Source organism: Vanellus vanellus, assembly GCF_965231255.1.
Source record: "Vanellus vanellus genome assembly, chromosome: 1".
In the NCBI taxonomy this organism is placed as follows: domain Eukaryota; kingdom Metazoa; phylum Chordata; class Aves; order Charadriiformes; family Charadriidae; genus Vanellus; species Vanellus vanellus.
In genome coordinates this window covers 79,540,936-79,560,305 of record NC_138905.1, presented here as the reverse complement: position 1 = coordinate 79,560,305, position 19,370 = coordinate 79,540,936, and the positions used below count along the sequence as shown (strand labels likewise).

Below are 19,370 nucleotides of genomic sequence, written 5' to 3'. Positions count from 1 at the left end.
TTGTTATTTTCTTTCTTGCAGCAGATCATTAATTTGATTACAGGTCTGTACCTATAAAGTCAAGACTGCAGGTTCTAACTGAAAACTAGGAAGAGTTCTTGTTTCATGACTCTACATTAAGTATATATATACACAGCATGTTCTTAAAAGTTCATTAAACGAAAAGTTCTCATGCACAGTGACTCTTCCTAGCAAGTCCATTACAGAAAAAATCTCATATGAACAAAGCTGGAGGGTACATTTCAGTAGCTGAAAACTGTACCAAAATAAATGCAATCATAAAATTAGAAACATTTTTTTTTTTAATTCTTAAGATCTACAAGTCACTAGGTTTTTTTTTTGTTGTTTTTTTTTTTTTTTTTTAAATAACAAAGAATGCTTCTATAGGAGTTTATTAATAAACACTGTTTTCTTTGAAGTTGATTTTCAAAAGGACAGGTCGACACTTTTATAGAAAAGCCTGCAGGAGCAGGTTGACAGTAATGGTGGGTCAGAAGGTGAGAGGAGAAAAAGCGTTGAATCAGAACCTCAATCAGCTGCCACCAGATTGATTTATTCTAAGGGCATTAAAAATGACATTTTTACTTTTAAAATTAAGAAAACATTTTTAAGCTTTTTTTCTCAGCAGTTACAAATTCTAAAAGCACTTTCAAAAATACATTAAAAGGTGAGGTACTCATGAAATCGTACGACTTGAGCTGGAATTAAAAGGTGACCAAATACTCCAATTGGATTGCAAATTCCAGAAGAACTGCCAGTAGGGAATGTCTTCTCAAGTTGCACCAGCTTCTCATGACTGGAGTTGTGGTGAACAGGCAGAGCTGAGACAACTAAATAGACCTGGTTGGAAAATACCAAGGTAGTGATGTCTAATCAAGTTAAAGTGAACATAATTTAGATGCAAGTTCAAGGGAACTTACCAGTTATACTATTACTTTTCACTGAACTGTTTCTATTTTTGTTGCAGACAAAACACTGCATTTCTCTTTTTTTTTTTTAACTACAATACTGAGCAATCGCCTGAAATAAAGCCCTTCTATATTTCCAAAGCCAAATGCACAATCTTAACTTAGCTGGACTAAAGGGTGAAAGGATTTTTAGAAAAGCTGGAAACTGTCCTATGGAAAATTCCAAGCCCTGAGCAGCTCCATAGGTAGCACCCCGCCTTTTCTAAAAACACAGGAAAAAAAAAAAAAATCAATTTTTTTTTTTTTACTGAAACTCAACAGAAATGTTGCCAACTTCAATATGAATTCACTGAGCTCCATAATTGTGCTCTAAAACAGTAATTTCTAGACCAAAATCTAAATCCTTCTTATTTTGTCATAGGTAAGAATAATGTCAAACCAAAGCAGACTCTAATGCTAACACACACAAAAATGAAAGCAAGCAACTAAATACTTATTTTAGTTTGTGAAGAACACAAACACATTTATTTTCTCAAGATGACGCTACTCCTCATATTGAGTTCAGTTTCATATTATACTTGAAATATCAGTCAGATTGTAATAACTTAAAGTATTAAAGCAACCTGAAATATTGCACATATCACCTCAATAATTATTGGACTGAAATGAAGCACACTGGGTATTTTTACTTCAGATGCTGTCAATAATCTAAAAGTTTTTGTTACACTTAACAGCAGCAAAATTATATTTCTGAAGTTACACAAGCAGAATGAATCTCAAACTCAAATTAAAGTACTGCAATAGCGTTGGTTATGCCCATTTGTATTGCAAATAGATCCCTTACACAGGGTGTTCTGTTCCTTGGGAAACCATCATCAGGGGAATATAATTTCCATGGTTTGTATCACATCTAAATTGCACAGTGAAATACATACATTGTTCAAGACACGCACATTTTTGGCATCTATAGTTTTCAAAGTACTGCTGGCTTGCAAAGTAAATTTTTTCAGCCGCTGTAAATTCATGTAATTTACATTCATATGAAATTTTTCATGTTTTCAAGTATCAGTGTTGTTTTTTCTTTTTCCTTTTCACATCATTAAGACTGCTCCATAGCTCATTTTTAACAAGGTTCATTGAGAGCTGCCAAAAGACAACATCTCACCACCAATGAAAAAAAGATCTAGTAAGGTACATATAACTTATTCTATTTTATTTTTAATTTAACAATGCAACTTTTTTCCCTGGAATGGAACAAAAGTTATGATTCTTACTCAAGAGATTAATTAGTCTCATATTTGAAAGTCTCTTTCACAGCATATATGAGTAATACAATCTAAACACTGCTTGTGGGAAGATTAGTAAATCAAAGATGTACAATGCAATAAGTTTCAACCAAAAATAAAACCACTCTTCTGTATTTTTTTCAAAGAAGCCCACACACAGTAGTATATTGAGGCAACTGATCAGTTTGTGTGTGTATATGTATACACATAAATGTATGTATGTATATAGAATCATAGCACCGTTTGGGTTGGAAGGGACCTTTTAAAGATCATCTAGTCCAATCCCGCTACCACAGGCAGGGACACCTTCCACTAGACCCAGCTGTGCAAAGCACCATCCAACTTGATGCTGAACGCTTCCAGTGACAGGGTATCCGTAACTTCTCTGGGCAACTGGTTCTAGTGTCTCACTACGCTCACAGTAAAGAATATCTTCCTTATGTCCAATCCAAACCTACTCTCTCTCAGTTTAAAACCATTACCCCTTGCCCTTTCACTAGCAGCCCTGGTAAAAAGTCTCTCTCCATCTTTCTTGTAAGTTCCCTTCAAGTATAGAATAGCCACAATAAGGGCTCTGCAAAGCCTTCTCTTCTCCAGGCTGAACAACCCTAACTCTCTCAGCCTTTCTTCACAGGAGAGGTGCTCCAGCCCTCTGACCGTTTTCGTGGCCCTCCTCCAGACTTGCTCCAACAGGTCCACGTCATTCTTATGTTGTGGGCCCCAGAGCTGGATGCAGTACTCCAGGTGAGGTCTCACAAGAGTGGAGTAGAGGGGCAGAATCTCCTCCCTCAACCTACCAGCCATGCTTCTTTTTCATGGATATATTAATCTAGAATATATTTATATTCATGTATATATTTATGTATTATATATATACACACAGGTGCCTATATATACATATAAAAAATATACAGACACATGCCTCTATAAATATATATAAAATTATACATATTACAGATAGTAAACCAGAAAATAGCTAATTTCTATTGATTACCAATCTCCCTATTCCCTAGAATTATGGAAAATATTCCATTTCATAAATGAGAACACTGTACAATAAGACAAGAACACCAGCCTGACAGAAAGGCTCTAATTGCAATTTCAGAAAGGAATTGTTACAAGTGTGTGGGTTAACGCTCAAAGTACATGCAAAAAGTAGAGCTCTCTTCCGTACCTTCTCCTCGGATGACTAAACTTTTACACCTACAGGACATTTATGATAACCCACCAGTATGATGACATATTAGTTATTCTATTGAACTTCAATCTTGCTTTATCTTGCGAAGAATGACTTTGGTCAAAATCATCCCTTATTTGTGCACCACAGCTGCCAACAATTTCTATACTTATTTTAGCCATCTGGAACCTGCACACAGACATTTGTTTTCTCCCGGTCCTCAATCAGTGGCAAAAAAAGTACATTTCAGAATTTCAGACTGTGAGGATGCATTTGAAAATTTAGCAAGTCAGTCTTGGAGATGAGGATGTTTGTATTATCACTTTTCTTTTCCGAGCAGATACAACCCTGCTGGAGTCCACAGGAGCCTGTAACAGTGTCTGGAAGCTGGATAAACAGATATGCAATGCTGTTGTCTGTTCAGTTACTCTCTTTCATGCTAAACCTATGGGAATCCTTCACCTGAATATACACTTGATTACTAGCAAACACTTAATCTTACCCTACTGAGTGATAACCTTAACAGCAAGAAATAAAATCACATTGGAGGCGCAGGCTTCTTCCTTCCTTGAAGAAAAGCTTAGCATCAGGATATGTGATGGAAGCAACCAGTCCTGTGATGTTTTCTGGTGGAAATGCTTGGAGGAAAGATGGAAGGAATCTTGCTAGCAGTCTCTATTCAACTAAAGCTTAATACATACAATCAAGCCATCACCTTGGCTTTTACAAATCTAGCTCATTCTGTGTTTCATAAACAACAGAAGATTAATTCAACATCTTCTTGCTGCTCTGACTTTGAGCACAGAGATCACTTCACATAGTATTTTGATGTTGCTCCCACTGCTACAATATCTAAATACAGGCAGTGCTCCATTCAAGGAACTTAAACTAAAACCCAATTGTTTTTCCAGTGTCTTTACTAGATCTTTGGTCAACGTCCCTTCGAAATCCTTCCAGCAAACCAATTCTGCCATAACAAACTGAACAAGTCTGACTGATTGTAATTATGATGTGTGAACTTGGAGGCATGCAGTTTTAAACATTTAAATGCTCACTAATGAGGCAATTTTTATCTCTGCCACTTCTTCATGGGAATACTGAGCTTTTTGATTAAAGAATATAAGTTTTTCAAAAAGCACAGTTAATGTGAATTGCCAAAATAAAGATGTCAATAGACTGTAAAGGGAATATTAAGTCTGTTCTCCCTCAAACACAGACAGAAGATCCTCACCATTTATGAAGTCCTCAAACAATGTGAAAACTGAGATATTTTTCTAAAATCTCCTTAGAGATTACAAGAAGTTTTCCTCTCCATCTATTCTACCACTGCACAGATAAAAGAAGGCATGAAAAGCTCACACAGATAAAAAGGATTTGAGGTGCATAAACTTCTCAAATGCCTAAAATGAAGAAATTTTTGCTGCTACTTTTTGACTTACAAAGTAGATTAGAAATTAAATTTTTACCAGAACAAGACAAATACAGCATATGAAGTGTTGGTGTAACTGCTAGTTTAGGAGGAAAAATAAGACTTTTTTAGCATTGCATCTCATACTCTTTAATTTTATGTTATGCTACCACCAGCAAAACACAATAAATGTAGAAAAATCAGGCCCCTGCAGTCATTTAGTGTCCTCGTTTGCATATATAGGAACGGAACTATTTTCCAGGTATAGACAGTTTTCCCTCTACAAATCTGTAAAGGAGCTCTACAGAAAACTTTGAAACTTCCAAAGTAACAGGAAAGGTCAAGCTCCAGTATCCAGACATTTTAACATCAACACTCGCTACAATGTGTGAGGTACCTCTTTTTGGGGACATAGTTAGAAGCTTGGTAATAAATAAGTGAAAAGAAAACAATCCTGGAGACGACTGTTTATGTTGAAAATGGTGCACAATTTCACCAGACTCATTTCCTCTACGACCTAACATGATTATGACATGAAGGAAAAATCAGGCTTACCACTCAACCAGGCAGACCCACACTGTCTTAACAGAGCACAGTTAAAAAAAAGGAAAAAAATTAAAAAAAAGTATTAGGATTTCCATCCCCTTCTCCCTCTCCCACCCCTTCTGGTTCAGCAGCCTTTAAAAATGAGACTGTTCACGTACTTTGGTTCCCTTTGGGCACCTGCATCACCACACTTTGCTCAAGCACTGCCACACTGAACAGCAAGGAGCAGAATATTGCAGGTGTACAATTTAGAACAAACAGCATCACCCAATGGCAGAAATTCAAAACTGCAGCTGACAGTCACTGCAATTTCCTTTCTCTTCCCGAAGACACAAAGAAAAACAGCAGAAAGGGGAAAAAAAAAAAGTAGAAAACCAAATTCTTGGTCTCTATCTGAAGACTTGGTGCTCTGATACAGCCTCGCGTGCTTCAACAGGAGTTTTAGCAAACAATTTCCAGGGCTGGTAACAGAAGTTACACTAGCTTGAAGGCACGCAGGCAAAGAGAACTGAAGGCTCACAGCCGACTTTTTGTTAAGGCAAAGCCAGGCTGAAGCCTGCAAGACATTACATCTCTATTGAACCTGATGATGGGCTGCCACAGGAGCGGAGGGAGTTAAGTAACTGAACCCCACTGTGGTGAAACAGAAACTGGACACCAGACTTCTGTAAGCACGTTTGTAAGCTTCTGTCTAGCTTGATGCTTCTCTGATTTTGGTGGGAAGGTTAGCATCAGGACTCAGGGGCGTGTGTTCAGCATCCTGCTTGCTGATCAATGGTAAGGGATCTTTCACCACCCCTTTCCACAAGCCTTCACACAAAGTCTCCTTCGTGTCCTCCTCACTGTGAATGCAGCACAGAGTTACCTCAGTAAATTCATCACAAAATGTAGTCTATCACATACGCCATGTTTTAGTATTTCCTCAATGAAACTATTTCATTCGTGCTTCCAAAATGTGAACTGAATTGACAGATTGCATGTAGCAATGGCCAAATCTAAACACCCAACAAAACAGAAAATCTTCCTTTTTTTTTTTTTCCTTGTACCTATGTTTACAAACTTTAGGACTATCATAAAATTACACGCTGAGGAACTTTAATATCTCACAGTGACCAAAACTTAGTAACTACCCAGGAAACATGAAAAGATGACTGATTCCTGTGCCTCACAAGTTAATTAAAACAGCAAACGCAACTTCTTGTAAGTGGACAGGAAGAGAAAGTTTTATGTAGCCAAAAAGGATCGTGTTCAACACTCACAGCATTGTAACATCAGCCCATTGTGAAGTCTGGTGCAGCTTTAAAAAAAAAAAAAAAGGAAAGAAATTGTATGTGGGATGGCAGTTAAGAAAAGATGGGGAAACTCAAGTTCATGCTGAGGTTAGAACGATGAAAAACAACATAGAAAACTAATGAAACTCCTTGTTATAGTCATGGAAAATATATGTCACTTGTATCTGACACCAGAAGAAGTGGAAAGAATTTGGATTAACAGCTCAGACCTGATCTGAAGAAAAAGTATTTAGAAAGGTAGACATTCTTCCACCTATGGTGGTCTTGCCCCCAGCAATCAGTCACACTGGCAAAAAGCAGGAAACAGATAAAACCCCTTCCTGCAACACAGGGTACTGTATGTCTTCTGAGCCTTTTTAAAAATATTGTATTAGCCACATCAGAGGTTGGTTATTTTAGTAACAGTTCTCCTAAAGTTGAGCACCCCAAACAAATTCATTTCTTCACCACCTAGTAAACTAGCAAGAAACATTTTTGGTTGATACAATGCTCTTAACTGAGAGCGATATACGGAACAACAACAAAAACATCTGTTAACACCTCAATGTTTTGCAAGCTACTAGAACTTTAACTTACCAAAGCATGTGAATCCAAGCTGGAAAAAGGAAAAAAAAAAAAAAAAAAAAAAAAAAAAAAAAAGTTGTCACAACTCCCAGACTCCTTTTTGTAGAAGCTGGGCCACATCATCTTCCATCTTTATATGCCTCAAAATATACAACCGGAAAAAGAAACAACGAGGCCGATCTCGATCGCTGAGGAAAGCAAAGACATTTTCTGATTTCAGTGGACTTTAAACCAGGGCATTTGCCTAACAGATGCTGAGGTTATTCTTGAAGAGAGAAAGTGCCTGCAAAGCCCAGGAGAACACTCTTCTGTTTTACAAAGGTGGCAACACACCGAGAACTACCTGCAATATTCGCAGCACAGGTTATAACACCCTCGTTATAGAGATATTGGTTCATTACAGAAATTACTCCAGGCAGTGAGGAAGGACTGCCACACAATACACTTTTCAGGTAAGTACTACATCAGACCATTCTGCAAACCAAGTAGTCTCAAAAGCCTGCAACAGCACAAAACACCCTCTGGTGAACACCAAGTTTAATTCATGTTTGCCACATGTATGATAACTACAACTCAGCCCATCGGAACAAGAAAGAAGTCCAAGGAACCTCTGAGAATTCTTCCATATCAGGGTCAATAACTTATTTTTAGATTTCAGTCTGGCCTAAAACGAGTATTTTTACATGATCTGCTCATCTTAAACAGGCATATTAAATATCAATGCTACAGACGCAGTTTCAACGCTTAGAGTAAGTGCTTATTGTGAGTTTGAAAAAAGTCTGGAAATGGCTGTTTGACAACGGCGTGCTGAGATTTCCTTTAAAAAAGGGCTACAGTCCTGTGCTGTGCCACAATGGTAATAGGGGTTCAACACCAAATAGGGTTCAAAAAATAGTTCAGAGTCAAGAAGAGGCCAACAAGCCTGTAAGTTGGTACTGACTGTTTGGAAATGTATGCAGAGCCAGCTTGTTTTAATTTTGAATGTTAGAAGACATCTAGTCATCTTACTCTTCTCTATCTTCCCTCTCCACTATAAATCAAAGCAATTAATTTAATTTCTAGAGCTATCCAACATCTTAATTTAAAACACTACGAACTTCACAAGAATAATCCTCCTCCCACAATCCTTCTTTTACTACAAAATGCCCAAGTCCTGTTCTTGCTTTTGGCAAATGTATGTTGCATAAAATCATCATTCTACAGACATCTTCACATTGGCAGAAGCCAATGTCGTTTAGATTTATGTATATGTAAGGTTTGGTCAAAGTCTCAGCCTATGATTCATAATAACATAGTAATGTAGAGACTGATCTTCATACCCCTTTATCTGTTAGATGGTAATTATGGTAATCCTCCACATGAAGCAGACCAATAATATACTAGAAGGGAAGTACAGTAGTGTGCATATGTCCGCCTTCACATAACCATTGAGGATACCCAGGCAATCAATATGTGAAGATGTCTCTATGTAGTATGCAATTTTAATATCAAATTGAAGCTGTTTAAAATAAAAGCTAAAGAAACACACACAAAAAAGCTTAAACAGTATTAAAATAACCTTTAATATGAAACTTTGACTGTACCTAAGTGCATCTAAGTTCCTTGCAAGAAAAAACGAGAAAACTTTCTACGCATTGTATGATCAAGGCTTCAAGTGAAATTGGTCAAACTGGACAAGTCACAAGGAACGAATGGATCAACTGTATCAATGGCCAAAAATTGGTGGGGCGGAAGGGGGAATAGGAGCAGCACAAGGGGGAACACTAACTTGTTGCTTAAAAAGGGGTAGCACAACTGTCCTGTTTGGGTTTTGTAGTATTCTCTAAGAACAAATGAATCCCATTGTTGTAAAAATAATTCAGTGCTTTACAAATGATACTGTATTAGGCATGCATCTCCGACCTCAGGCCAAAAAAACTCCACACTAGCCCTTTATTACTCATATTGTCCCATCACTTTGAGATGTCATGACTCTCTTTTTTTAACAGTCTCTAGCACTTTGATGAAAATCTTGGCACTTCATTAAGGATTCACGATTGTGACAGAACTGAAGACTAACCTAAAATCTGTATGGGACCAGGACTAGAGACAGTTACCTCATATGTCACAACAGATACTTTTAAAGACATTCTTGAATCACAGATGCTTTTCTACTTGGGGCATCTCTATACTAGGTAGGTAGAGCTCTCATTTCCACAGCAAAACCTAGGCTTTTAACGTGCTTCTGTGAGAAAGTCCATTTTATGCTTTACCACTGGCTTTTACAGTGCTACACCTAGGCAAAACTTACCAATTAAAGTGCTCAGTCCTGCAACACCCTGAATGTTTTGGCCTTATCTAGGAAAGCATTAAAATATACAGATAGCTACAACATTAGAATAGCCCTGTCCAAACACTGGAACCAAAAGACTCCTCCTTTTTTGCTCAACTCTAAAACAAGAATCTCTTCCGTTTTAGGCTTATGTTTAATATTAGGAAAATATAGTAATCACAAGTATGTAGGCTTCTAATGGAGAAGTCAAAGCGGTTTATTTCTTTCCTCCTTCTCTCAACAGCATAGGCAGATAAATGTGGGATGCTTTTCATTGCAACTAACTCCAAATCATGCCATGCCAGGAAGAAGATAATTACTTTAAAAAGTTAAACTACTCCTGAAGAAAAAGAATAGGTAAGCTTATACAGTCTTTCTGAAAACCTTAGGGGAGAAAGAGCCAATTATTAAATAAAACAAAGTATTTGTTCTTAGTTTGAAATTTTCTAGTTTATAATCACTACAGCAAGAAGATTAAGTTTAGGAGCTGAATGGTGATGATCAATGGATGATGGCACCTTTATCTAACTGTATTCAAACTGGAGGCATTGCACACCCTGCCCCAGTGAACAAAATAACAGAAAACTGAATTCCAAACAAGTCAAATCTTGTTCATACTTTCAGGCAGAACAGTCTTCAAATTAGGGAGCTAGTCTATTCATATAAAACAATTTGGCTTAGACATCTATAAAAAAAAAAATCCAAGTTACATTAAACAGTATCCAGATGTTTTACTTGCTACTTTTATTAAGATTAATTTTAACTGTAGAAGCTCGCCCCCATCCTTTTCTCCCAGAAGACTTCTTTTCTCAACTCTGCAGTGACAAAACCCAATATAATTGCATTAGAGGAAACATTGCTGCTACCTCAAATAAAAAAGAGGCATGTGAAAAAAATTCTCTCATAAATTGTTCACCTCATTGCAGTCATTCCATATAGGTAAGAAGGTGCCAGATGCCAGTACCAAAGACAACTCTGTATTTAAAATCCCCCCCCACCAAAACAGAACAACTTTACCAATGGAACACACACATTCCAGGATTAATATCCTACCATTGGGTCCATCAGCATCCCTAGTACCTATGTCCTTGGCATAAGGGTATGGATTGCTTTCTTTACTTTGAGGGAATCGGTTTTGCTTTCAGCAGGCTGATTAAGAAAAAGAGACATCGCAAAAACATACTTGTGCGTATTCTCTATTCTGCAGGCAATAGAGATCTCTCAGCACGTATCAAACTGTCACAGCACACTAACTGCATTGCTAGTCAAAGTAAGCAGGTAGCAATAAACTACCTATCCTATCAGTAACAAGAGTCAGTTAAAGATGGCAAAGCCAATGCAACCAGATTACAGCACCAAACCCAAGCTAATTGCTTTGCTCTTACTAAGTTAGCCTTAACTTTGCATTCAGAAACGTCATAATTTTTCCCTTCAGGATCCCTCTCAAAAGGCAACAGTACAGCATGATCTCAGCATGCCGATGTTCTGCCAGTTGGCTGCTCCCCCATTGCAAGGAACACAGCTCACGTCTCACATATAGCTTGTTCCAGACAATGCTGCATCCTTTGGGAATAGTTTTCACAGGGCAGAAGCCCCAGGCAATTCAGATCTCCCCTGTTTGATCCCAGAGGTAACAGTGAACTAGAGTGAATAGTGAATAAAGACTGCAATTAAACTTTGTCAAGCTTTCTTCTTCCTTTCAATTCCCTAACTCCAGCAACATTATGTGATTGAAGTCTATGTAATTCCTCCCTTTACAGGAGAGGAAGGGAAACAATGCAGAATAAGGTCTACATCATTCCATTGCTTATTCAAGTACTGATGACACTTGCAATTAAATCAAGTATTTTAAACAACTCACACTGCATAAACACCTTACAACATAAACAAGTTTTAGGAAAAGGTTATGCAGAGCAGTGCTATCTGTCACAATAAGGAAGAGACTAGTCATCTCACCTTCCAGTACACATTCTTGTAAATGAACAAAGAATTAGGGGAGCAGATTAATTGCTATGACCTATTTTATATTTGTTTCATTTCTACAATGAAGGATTATATCCTCTACACTTCATTCATTAGGTTTCTTTCATAAGTTATATTCGTTATTAAAACAGTTCTACTATACTAAAGCAGCAAAAAGAGCTGCACTGAATCCATCACTTCATAGCTTTAAAAATTATAGTGGAAAATGAGTGCCTAAAGCCTCCCCCCACGAAAACAGTACAAATCCTGTCCAGATGATAAAACTGAGGTGGTTAGAAGGCAAGTCAAACAAGGTGAGGGCAGTATGAAGGAATTTTCTCTTTTTCCTTCTGATAACTTCATTCAACAACTGCCAGCCAAAACTTCCATTCCTTCTTCAGCCTGACAACCCATCTCCTTCCTTCCAGTATATTTAATAAAAACACACAACGCATCTTTGTGAAGGAGACATAACAAAATACAAGCCACGGGACTGCCCCATATGTATGATAATAACTCTTGACAGGTCTTCCTCAAACAGAGAGAGAAAGCACAGGAGAACTGCACGTCCACTGCAGGCTCTTGGCAGGTTCATCATGGAACTAGCTCAACACTTGGTGTCCTAAATATAGTAGTTTTATTTTTTCTTCTCTCCTTTTCATGCAAAAGTGTGTGCAACTCAGGACATGCATGTACCCAACATTTACCAGTCCAAAATGAAAATTTTATCAGGCACTTTTCTTACAAATACCAACCCATCCAGCCCCGCAAAACACACAAGTGGACAGTAAGCCTGGCAAGACCCGTTTTAATAACTGCATCTCGGTTTACGGCTTAAATGTCTGCCCACTCCCTTATATCTTAAAGAACTTACCACAATAGTGTAAATAAAACTATGAGAAAGAAAAGATGTAAAGAATGCATTCCTCTTGCTAACAGAGTACAAGCCAAAGAATGCGTTTTACAAATAATGGTTTTAAACAGAAAGTGAAGGAGCAATAAAGTACTAGTAGATATTTCTCTGTTCCAAAGCATTACAAGATTTTTCACCACTGCCAAACCAATGCACTAATCCCCTGCAATTATTGTTCTTAGAGCAGGTGGAGACCATAAACAGAGATGGAGAAGCAGCCTTTACAGAGCAATTATCCTCCTACTTCCAGGCATTCTCTGTTGCTTTGACTCTGTCACTAGCACCCCATGCAGTAAGACTGCACCATCGTACTTCAGGAGACGCACACTGCGTGAGGCTAGGCTGGCTCAAGACCCACCTCCCAGAGAACAAGCAGGTTGTCACTCAACTCTTGAAGAAGCTCCTGAAGACAGTGAGGGCTTAGCCCAAGTCACCATTCGAGCCCCAAATCTTTGGGGACTACTTATGTTTTCAGAACAAGTCAGGCAGACCAACACCAAGCACTAAGGTTGTATTATAAAAATAGGGGCTAATTTTTTATTATTATTAGTGTGCTATTACTCCATTTACTGATGCATTATCATTGTTACTGGGAAAAGAGCTCTACTAGGACTGGAAATTACATAAAAATATTAGAGAAAACAAGTGTGAAATCCTCAGTTCATTACAGAGTCAGAAGACTAACAGCGCTGTTCAAGAGCCTTTGGTAAGTGATGTGCAGCCCCCTCATGCCAGGCAACCAACTTAACTGACTGAAGAGAATGCCACTTCCCCACCTTGTGCCTACAACTCACGTGGTAAGTCACCCACAAGCGACAGGCAATGGTAAAGCCCAAGGTCTCTCAGATACGTTGCTCAGTTGGCTTGTTACATAAAAAACACGATCTACCCGGTATTACATTACTTTAGATAGAATATAGAAAGTAAACTCTGTGTAAATCCAACAATGGATATAAAATAAGACCTATATTGTGAGATACTACTCTGAAGAGAGACACGGGAACCCAGGAACTAACCCCATTACCATTCAGTTCTTGGTGCGACACATACACCACTTTGAACAATTGACTCCCATCTCAAAAATTCAGTTTTATCTGTGCAACGATATGGGCTGCTTGCCCTGTCCTCACAAGCATGTGTTTATGTATGGAAACTGCCTTAAAAATGACAAGTGCATTTATTAGAACCAATTTAAATGTATGAAATAAACTGAAGGTACAGACAGGATATCATACTATTGGCATTTCTAAAGTTTCAACGGCACTTAAATAATGTTCCATGATATCACACACAAGAATCTAAGTAATTTTCAAGACAGCATAAAGCAATAATATTTGCAGGCAGTTTAAGGCAAGTTAATACCCAACTTCCATTGAAAACACTAAGCCTGCACGCCTAATTGCTCCAGGGCCTTTGAAAATCCCAGCAAAAATTAACAATAAGCAGTAAATCAATCCTTTCAAAATGAAAGCAACCCCCTCCCCTCCACTATCATAACGTATTCCATGAAAATGTATTTCACTTACATAAACACATATTACATCATAACGGGTCAGAGCCAGAGCTGTGCAAGAGTGATTAATAGGATTAATAATATTTTTCAGAAATATTAAAATCTTTTATAACATACTGTAATATAAATGGGGAAAGGGAGGTTCATTACCATATTTCCCATCTAAATGCCCGTATTATTAGCATTTGTCAGACAAAGAGGGTAGCATTCCTCAGATTTTCTATTTCTCTGCCCTGCAGAAGAAATAACAAGGAAATGGGAGTATTCCCCTCATACACTATGAAAATGCCCTGCTGCCATTATAATTATAACTTCATAGACACTGCCACAGTTGAAACCAGCAGTTGATTGCATCAGTACAAAAGAATCTGTTACCTTTGTAAAATGAAGTAATCAAAACCAAAAAAATATTTAGGAAACAGAAGCTTCTAACAGAGATTGATTTTGCAATACTTAATGTCTCAATAGCTCCTTGGCAACACAGAATTAGACTCAGAGTATGTCATCATATTTAACTTCCTGCAAAGTAACCAGTATTAATTACTGTATTTTTAGTACTTGCTGACATGGGCCTCATGTAACAACACGAGAGAAGTAAAAATACTCCGCTATCTCCTTTACTCTTATTTCGATGGAGCCTTTCTTCTATGTTTTTCACTTTCCAGTCTACAAATTGCTCCCTTGAGAGCTGGTGAAAACTTTGATTCAAATTAATGAAGTAAGAAATGAAGGAAAACAATCCCAAATTTCCCTGTTCAATAACAAATATCAATAACAATGGCTACTAAAGACCTTTTCCTTCCAGGACAAGGCTGCCATAAGGAAAGACATTACGAGAAAAGGAAGGTACAGGAATCAACAGAGGGTTTCTCTGCAACAAGAAGCTCACAAGGAAGAACTAGAGACACAAAAACCTTTCTCTTCTACACTACATGGTTACTTAAGCCAAATGAGAAAAGTAACCTACTTGATTTTTGGAAGTACTGAGACGAACTGTAAGATAACATTATCTCATGACTGCTTTTCTTGCTGAAATGAGGTTAGTCTAACAAGTCCTGGAGGAAAGTCACATCTTTTATCACTCCAAGAAAAAAAGCTTTCATATTTAAAAATACACTGCTGTTTCCTCTTTTTCCTCATGTGGAAACAAAACTGATTTTCCATACAGGAATACTAAAGATAAAGGGTTCAAAGTGATCTGATGGAAGTAGACCTACATTTTTAAAGTGGCATGGAAAAATTTAAGGAGTAGGAGGACTAATTCAAGGATTTAAAACTAAGTTCATGCAACAATTCCCATCCATTTCCCTTCAAACTGAAGTTGAGGTTTAGTCTCAGATGTTTTCTTTTCAAAGAAAATGCAAATGTGAAAACAATAAAGGAATTAGGCACTGGCTTGCATTCTTTAGGACTGAAGGCAGGCCGGCACACATCACATTGTTATTAAACAGTTAGCATACTTGTTATAGCAGGTCAAAACCACTAAAAAATAAAATACCTCCTTTACATGACCAGTTCTAATCTCTATTTGTATATTGACAATGTATTATCATGAGTAAAGTCCTGGTCAGGCGCACACACACCTGTTCACATGTCAGAGTTCTGCCAGAAAAAATGTATTAACTTACCTTGTCTTGGTTTTCCTTATTTTTGTAACACAAATTTCCAATCAAACGAATTATATGAGATTTAAAACCCACAGCTGGATGTGAAATTTCTTCTTGCCCTGTCATAGCATGTGTAGCGGTGAAAATATTTACAGTCTGTTTCCCAGCAAGATGAGTTAATCTCAGGGTATCTACAGAAAACAAGAATATTTTAATTAATTACCACATGAAATTTAGTATCACTTTGCACAGAGCTTGAACCTAACAATTAGTAGTAAAAGTTAATCAAAATGATTTCAGATATTCATCAATGTGTCAAAAGAACTTTGAATGTTTTCTTAATTTCTTAATTTGCGCTAGTGTAACCATTGCCATCCCAAGGTCAGCAGGTATTTTTTGTACCTTTTATACACACTAACAGTTCAGACTTGAAGTCTGAAGGCTGGTGCAATTGGTCTGTACTTGAAGAGTGAGAATTTGTAGGCTGTTGATGATTCTGGCACTGTAAATATATTTCTAAACCCAAGTTTTTTTTAGAAAACTTTCTTTAGTTCAAATTTGTCACAGCAACACATACTAATTAGAGAATTACTTTTTTCTCTCTTCTCCAGTCTGTTCCTAGCTCTGCAGTATGAGAAAAGATTTCAAATACATTTAGCACCTTGACACATCTTTACAAATCCTTCAGAGCCATAATCTTGTCAACTGAGAAACACTAATGCTCCCGTATAGTAAATGCTAGTTTACAGCAAGTTTACAGCAACTAGGATTTTTTTCTACAATGCTCCAGAGAGAAATCAGGGAGAAGGGAAACTGAAATCAGTAAAAACAACATTCCACAAAGAGACCACACCCAGAAGAAAAGTTGAAATCATGTGAACACCTGACAGTCTATACAGCTGAGAAGCCAATTCACTAAAGGCTGTGCCTGTATTTAAAAATTAAGCTAGTATTTCTCCTCTAAGCAACCTGCAATACTGATAAATGACCTGGCATGCCATTGTACCCAAGATGCTTCATGCAACTTACATTAGAAAAATAAAGACGTAGCAAAACCAGGTTATAGTACAGGGAGCCCTATGCTCTTTCTGCTCCAGATCTGACAAAATCTACAGTGGAATGGGCACTAGGTTTCCCAGATTTAAATTAGAGGATACTTCATAGGTCCTTGTATTATAGTTTCACTCACAGGTGGCTGATACGGGAGAAGAAAAACAACTCTGCTGATAAAGATGTAACTACATTTTTGGTAGTGGGTTTTTGTTGTTTTTTTTGTTGTTTTTTTTTTTGTTGGTTTTTTTTTTTTTTTTTTTTTTAATATGAAGCTATAATATGGCCTCCTGTATGACAGCTACCACTTATATTTTTTCATATTTCGAACTAGGAAAAAACAATCAATCTCCTGATTGCCCCTAAAAATGTCATCATAAGAAAGCTTTTAACACAATCTCTTTCATAAAAATTTGTTTGCTTTTGTAACTCAAAAATTGGCAGCGTCTCTCATCTTTCTCATGGCATTCACTTTGTGTGCTTCCTTGCCTTATAGTATTTTCCCACACACAAACACATAAGAGAGAATTCCATGGTCTTCCCTAACCTTCTCCCTGTCCTTAAAAAGGACTCCTGAACAAAAGGATTAAAACCAAAAAATAAAACAAAACAAGAGACTCGCACAAAAAGTTAACAAAACTCTTCAAAATTTTATTACAGTGCAGACAAAAATGCAATGAGCAATGCGCCTACCTGGAAAGAGAGCTACAGGAAAAGGTGAAAGAAAAGCAGCCATTTCCCATGCATGAAGCTAACCCAGAGAGAACAGTGCCCCTCTCAAACACTGCACATTGACACAACACAGCAACTGCTCCTGGGATGTCACCCAGGCTCTCAAGCAAAGTACACCTCGGTCTGCCTTTCTCTCATTATCTCAAAGAGCAACTCTTCCAAAAAGTCCCTCAATCCAAAAGACCTCCCTGGTGATGTTCCCCAAACACTGTGCGATCGAACTGTTCGCAGTGCTAAAGATATTACTAACACTGCAGTATTACTGTCTACCTTGATCCAATAATAACTGAAAATAGCAAAACACACTCCTTATTTGGTACTTAAAAGATCATTCAGATATTTTTCAGATCTTTCAATCAATCTTTTAGTAATTTCCAATGGGAAATTTCTCATGATATAAACTGAAGAGAACTGCCTCATCAAAAGAATGATTAGACCAAAATCTTTTGCACTATCTATCCTTATTCTTCTGGTCTTCAGAACTAAATACTGAAGGTGATATAACCCATCAATAGAGTTGTTCACTCTGTCGGCTAATTGAGGATTTAAAGGACTCATGTAGCCAAAAGGTAGTCTTAAAGAGAAACTACATGAGTTGATCCAATTCCTGTTGGCAGAGGGCATGTGGGAAATACATAAGATGCACATGCTAGCAATGTTCTAGCCTGCACCTGTTTCATTAGCCTGGAGACAGCTGCAGAGAAAAGTCAGTCCATGCACAGGTAGAGAAAGGAGAACTGGCCTACCGGCTTCTAAACTTAAGGGACCTGTAGCTCCTTGAAATTCTCATTTCAGTTGAAAGACTTAGAGAAGCATTCAGATGATACAACGCATACCTTTTGAGTTTCCTCAAAACACACATGCATATATGCAGAAAATACATCTAGTTAGTCATCTGACTGTAAGCAATAAAACTATGAACCTGTCATCAAAAACACAGAAAGAGAGGTTTGGTTGGGTATGTTTTTTTTGTTTGTTTGTTTTTTGTTTGCTTATTTGTTTGGGTTTTTTTTGGTTTGTTCTCCCCCCCCCCCCCCCCCCCCCAAATATCAGTCACAGTTAACAGCTGTTTCAGCCTTTTTCATTCTGATGTTTTAGCCAAAATATTACATATTTCTCTTTAAAATCCATAAAATTTTACAATTTTCTCAGAAAACAGCAGCATACATCCGTTGTCTCAGAAAGTGCTAAGATTTAGGAAGGCACAAGTCAGTATAAGTATACATCCTCCTCAAGCACATAGGGTCTCTCTGGACCATCCTGGCTTAATTTTCGTTGTGTACAGCCCTTCTCTTGTTAGAATCATACAATCGTCTAGGTTGGAAGAGACCTTTAAGATCAAGTCCAACTATTAACCTAATACTGACAAAAGCACCACTAAACCATGGCCCTAAAACCATGTCTACATGTCTTTTAAATACCTCCAGGGATGGCGACTCCACCACCTCCCTGGGCAGCCTGTTCCAATGCTTAACAACCCGTTCTGTGAAGAACTTCTTCATAACATCCAATCTAAACCTCCCCTGGAATAACTTGAGGCTGTTTCTTCTTGTCCTATTGTTTGTTACGAGTAAGAAGAGGTCAACCCCCACCTCTCTACAATCTCCTTTCAGGTAGTTGTAGAGCGATAAGGTCTCCCCTCAGCCTCCTCTTCTCCAGGCTAAACAACTGCAGTACCCTCAGCTGCTCCTCATAAGACTCGTTCTCCAGACTCCTCACCAGCTTCGTTGCCCATCTCTGGACTCACTCCAGCACCTCAATGTCTGTCTTGTAGTGAGGGGCCCAAAACTCAACACAGTATTTGAGATGGGACATTACCAGCACAGCAGAACGATCGCTCCCCTTGTTGTTTCTTAGCAGAAAAAAGCTTCTTTTGAACTGACCTTTAAAAGTCCCTGAATTTGGTTAATAACATTTAAACTATACTTTGTTTCAAGTTTTCAGGTATTTAAGAAACAGAAAGCAACAGGCATGGAAAAGTCCTTTTTCTACTTCTTGAGGCAATTCTTCCACACACATTCCACCAGTGGAAGAACATAGGAAGCAGCTGTCCTTTGCACAACTCTTACTGTATAAATAGCACATTGCTGACAGTTGAATC

General features: G+C 37.8%; 1 protein-coding gene across 1 annotated transcript in view; it reads right to left on the bottom strand.

The window, feature by feature from the left end:
- The window catches only part of ATXN10 (ataxin 10), a gene marked incomplete at its 5' end in the record, with an annotated part of 112,648 nt that overhangs the window by 32,612 nt on the left and 60,666 nt on the right, over nucleotides 1-19,370 (bottom strand). Inside the window, one exon of the mRNA XM_082485901.1 lies at nucleotides 15,509-15,678. Coding sequence (XP_082342027.1) covers nucleotides 15,509-15,678 — 170 coding nt within the window. The remainder of the gene's footprint in view (nucleotides 1-15,508; nucleotides 15,679-19,370) is intronic.